The sequence below is a fragment of the Pinus tabuliformis genome, chromosome 5_2, assembly GCF_031772625.1.
Source record: "Pinus tabuliformis cultivar Carrire ecotype Pingquan chromosome 5_2, CPIR1, whole genome shotgun sequence".
Classification (NCBI taxonomy): Eukaryota; Viridiplantae; Streptophyta; class Pinopsida; order Pinales; family Pinaceae; genus Pinus; species Pinus tabuliformis.
This window is the reverse complement of record NC_142306.1, coordinates 415,358,519-415,362,480: the sequence shown is the minus strand read 5'-3', so window position 1 is coordinate 415,362,480 and position 3,962 is coordinate 415,358,519. Positions and strand designations below refer to the sequence as shown.

The 3,962-nt window shown below is 38.4% G+C and overlaps 1 protein-coding gene across 1 annotated transcript; it reads right to left on the bottom strand.

Moving 5' to 3' along the window:
* Positions 1 to 2,102: 2,102 nt before the first annotated feature.
* On the bottom strand, positions 2,103 to 3,556 carry LOC149159292 (respiratory burst oxidase homolog protein C-like). The gene is made up of 7 exons (XM_089434254.1): positions 3,476 to 3,556; positions 3,204 to 3,277; positions 2,942 to 3,101; positions 2,718 to 2,855; positions 2,503 to 2,631; positions 2,325 to 2,403; positions 2,103 to 2,212 (listed from the first exon to the last, which is right to left on the bottom strand). The coding sequence occupies exons 1-7, from the start codon at positions 3,554 to 3,556 to the stop codon at positions 2,103 to 2,105; spliced, it is 771 nt and encodes a 256-aa protein (XP_089290380.1).
* Positions 3,557 to 3,962: the final 406 nt, after the last annotated feature.

The window sequence follows — 3,962 nt, the reverse complement described above, 5'->3', positions numbered from 1 at the left end:
GTCTCTTAAGTTGTCATTTTTTGGAGGGTGATTCCATTTGTCTTTCATGGAAGTGCATGTTACAGAGTGATGAATCTCTTGGAAGAGATTAAGTTGTAGTACCTTGTGGAAAAGGATGTGGTTCTTCCCCTAGATCCCTATTAGGATTTTACCGAGCACATTGGGAAATTGGTCAAAGCAAAGGAAATCATTCTAGATTCGATGAAGGATGATCTAACTACTCATATCATAAAGAGGAAGATGACAAAGGATATGTATAGTGCCATGCTCTCCTTGTACCAAAGTAAGAACATGTCCAAGGTAATGTTGTTGAAGAACAAACTAACTAGTAGCAACATGAGAAACATTGATAAAATAACTATGAATATCACAAAGTTGAGATATCATCTTGTCACAATTGGTGGCAAGATGGTAGAAAATGAGTTAATTTAGATTTGTCTGAATGGAGTTGGTCCATCTTGGCATGCTTTTTACAATGTCTATGTGCTTATGATAATATACCTTCATTTGAATGTCCATGTGATTCCTTTGTCAAGGAGGATATGAGATTGAAGATATGTTTAGGAAACTATGAGGATGTACTAGACCTATCCATCATTGACAAGGTGAGGAAGGAGGGAAATAAAGCAAGATTTGGGAAGGGTTAGAGGAAAATGTAATATTTAGGGTATTCTAACTAGAAGAAGGATTTGAGTTATATCAATTGCTTCAAGAGTAACAAACATGACCACTTTTCTTGTTAGTGTCCTAAGAAGAAGAAGTGGAAGAGTAAGAAACAACATCACTAGATATTGTCTGTAGGAAGTGCAGAAATTTCAGGTGTGGATGTGTTCAACGCCAGGATTGACATTACCTTTGCTAGGATGTCATGCCTTTCCATTGACATATTTTTAAGTGTTGGGTGGTATATAGATGGTGAATCCTTTTGATATATGATGTAAAATATATTGGCCTTGTGTAATTTAGAGGAACAAGGAAATATAGGTGGATTTTGGTGATGCTGACAAGTGTTCAGTGAATGGGTTGGGATCTATCTCATTCCACATGCTAGCAAGAGAAATTTAATGGATCATCAAATGTCTGTAATTTCCAAAATTTACTACTTCGAAAAGAAAGGTCTTCTTAGAACTTGAAAATCAATAATCAAATATGATTGGTGCAGTCTTCTAAAACTCTTAGAAACAAACAATACTCAGATAAAAGTTACAACAGACATTACATATGAAACTCATGTAACTTCCAAATTGTTCTATAATAAGAACTCTTGGAAGTTACAAGAACTATGCAGCTTATGGATTACAATGCAGCTTATGGTTTATAATGCCTTCATTAGTATGTCAAGTCCTTTAATAAGAAAATTACAATCTTTTCCACAATGAACATATATGTAGTGACATAAAGTTGATTAATTATCACAGTACATAAACAGAGAATTACCTACTAAGATTGAAAGTAAGATGATATTCAAAGTTTTCTCTGATCTCAAACAAGTTGTGGACACATAGTAACGGGGTCATATTACTACATAAGCAACTAAATACCAGAGTTCAGTAATCCCAACTGGATAATGAAGTGTTCTAATCTTCACTGGAGAATGGAAAAGAGAGGCTACATATATTGGAGAAAGTCATACTCTATTAACGTGAAACAAAATCCTAATAAACTTGCAATTAAGAAGGAATCACAAAAATAACGATCACAACACAAAGTATAAAAGGATCTCAAGAGTTTGAAAAGTTCTGAGAAACAACAAGAGAGGTCAGTAAAAGGATTTGAATCCAATCTGCAAAAATTTAGATGTACCATAGTTTAAACGCAAATCAAGGAATACTCTGAACATCAATCAAAAGATACTTTATTGTAGATGAAGGGAACAAAAAATTGATTCATCCTCTATGTTCTTTGTTGTATGGCTCTGAAATTCATGTTCTAATATACAAAGAAAACAACTGTCAAAAGAGACCCATTTTTTCTCTTCAGACAGTGGCTATAACTTCTGGGCAAGTAAGGGATAGACTCTTCGATTCCCTGCCTCTTGGGGTGTTAATAACGTGAATGCACAAATAAGTTAATAACACACAAACAATTGAACCGCTTGGGCATCAGAAGTTTTCCTTGTGAAAGTCAAATCTGGTGGAAGTTTTGCATGTGAAATCCAATGAAAGCTGCCTCAAATCGTCAATAAGAGCAGCAGGACCACAGTAGAAAACCCCTAAGTGCAGATCAAGTAGAGAAAGAAGTGAGGTTTCAAAGGATTAGTTGACAATCTGTCACAGAACAGCCATCAGATCATTGACACAAGGTTAGGTTGGAGAAAATCATACCCACTCTGGAGTCTTTGTGCTTGAGAGCAATACTCTTGAAGACATTTCTCCAATTAGGCTTGGCAAAGTGTGTGCAAACCTGTGTAGATTAATTGAATCAAATTCCCATAAGCATTGACAAAAATTCTTCATTCACATGAACATGTAAATCTTGAATGTTGTAATGTGATTGACTTACCCTGGTGCCCGATACAATATCTACACCATGTTTGGCATGATTTAGTGCCTGCAACATAGCGATCAATGCTGATCGAGCATCACACTCTTCATAAACACTTGTGCAATAGTTGTGCAACTCAATTATGCCCTGACAGTGATTAATTCCTTGCTTCAATCAACATCATTGAATCGCAAGGGCGTGTATAACAGAAGTAAAGACTTGAAGGTGTGTGCATTTTGATCAATTTCTGCCACTTCATTCATGACTCCCTTGAACCAATCAAATGATCCTTCCTCTTTAGTAACCCAGTAGAAAAATGCATGAACTGTATTGAAAGGTTTTTTCTCACGCTTCCCTACATTTGCAATGCTCTGCAAATGCTAACCATTTAGAGGAGAAAATCAAAGATTTAAGCTCGGGGATCAAAACGAAAATGAAAACTTTTAAAGAATCTTACGCCTTCTTCCTCAGATATTTTCATATGGTTGACAATGTCTTTGAGAATGCTGATAAATGGAGTGTCTCCGATTCCTAGACCAACAAGAAGCAAGACATCATACTTTTTGTAGTCTTGTGCTAGTGCTCCATAAGGCCCATCGATTAGCAACCTCAGAGATCTGTTACACAAGCAATGATATTTGTTCAGCTTGAAAACCAGGTTGAATGTCTATCTGACATATTGCTAGACAAAAATAGATAATGCTTGATGATCCATTTGCCTTGGGCTGGTTTTTCCTTGCATATAATCTGCTCTCAACAAGCCACTTTTCCCACCCATTGGAGGCTCACATACCTGTACAATGAAAATAACAGCAACAAAACGCAGGATCTTCAAAACAGGGGGTTTATTGTCATGTAAACCATGGCGATTGTTCCAGTGTCAAGTCCACTTGTCTGCACGACAGCGCCCAAAATCTATCTGTCAATTTAATTATTGAGGATACTCGGTGTCCTCAAGGATTTTACAATGAAAATAACAGCAACCGGCAACCAGTGACGAGCTGCAGAGTTTAGGAATTGCATAGCAGAGGAATTGCAGAGCGGGAGGCGCCGTGTAAGGCCTTCGGAACATCGGTGCGACGGGTGCCGGGTGAGGTCGTGCACGAGGGCGCACGGGTAGGCAAGCAGGCACGTGGGCGGGCGCGCGGGCGCACGTTACGACGGCGCTGCGGTGGAAATGTGACGAAAGTGCGACGAAGCCGTGGACAATGAGACAGTATATGTGACAACACTTATGCGACTAAGTGTGAGCATGCGCATATATATGTGATGATTAGAATGTGTGCAAGCCGACTTATTAAGGGAGCTTGTGGGCATGCGTTGAAGACTTTTGGGGGTCGGCCAAGGGGTTGCACAACCCTTGTAAATCAGCGCATGGAATGGTATAAGTAAGAGGAGCTTCAAGCTCATTTGTTCATCAATCATTCGACTTGGAATTCACTCATAGCATCTACGCAAGAGAAAAGTGCGCAGTTGGG

Coding starts and splice junctions, on each gene's coding strand:
- LOC149159292 (XM_089434254.1), bottom strand. CDS start 3,556: ATGTTCCGAAGGCCTTACACGGCGCCTCCCGCTCTGCAATTCCTCTGC. Junction 3,102..3,203: donor CAAGGAAAAACCAGCCCAAG/GCAAATGGATCA, acceptor CTTGTGTAACAG/ATCTCTGAGGTTGCTAATCG. Junction 2,213..2,324: donor GCACAAAGACTCCAGAGTGG/GTATGATTTTCT, acceptor ATCTGCACTTAG/GGGTTTTCTACTGTGGTCCT.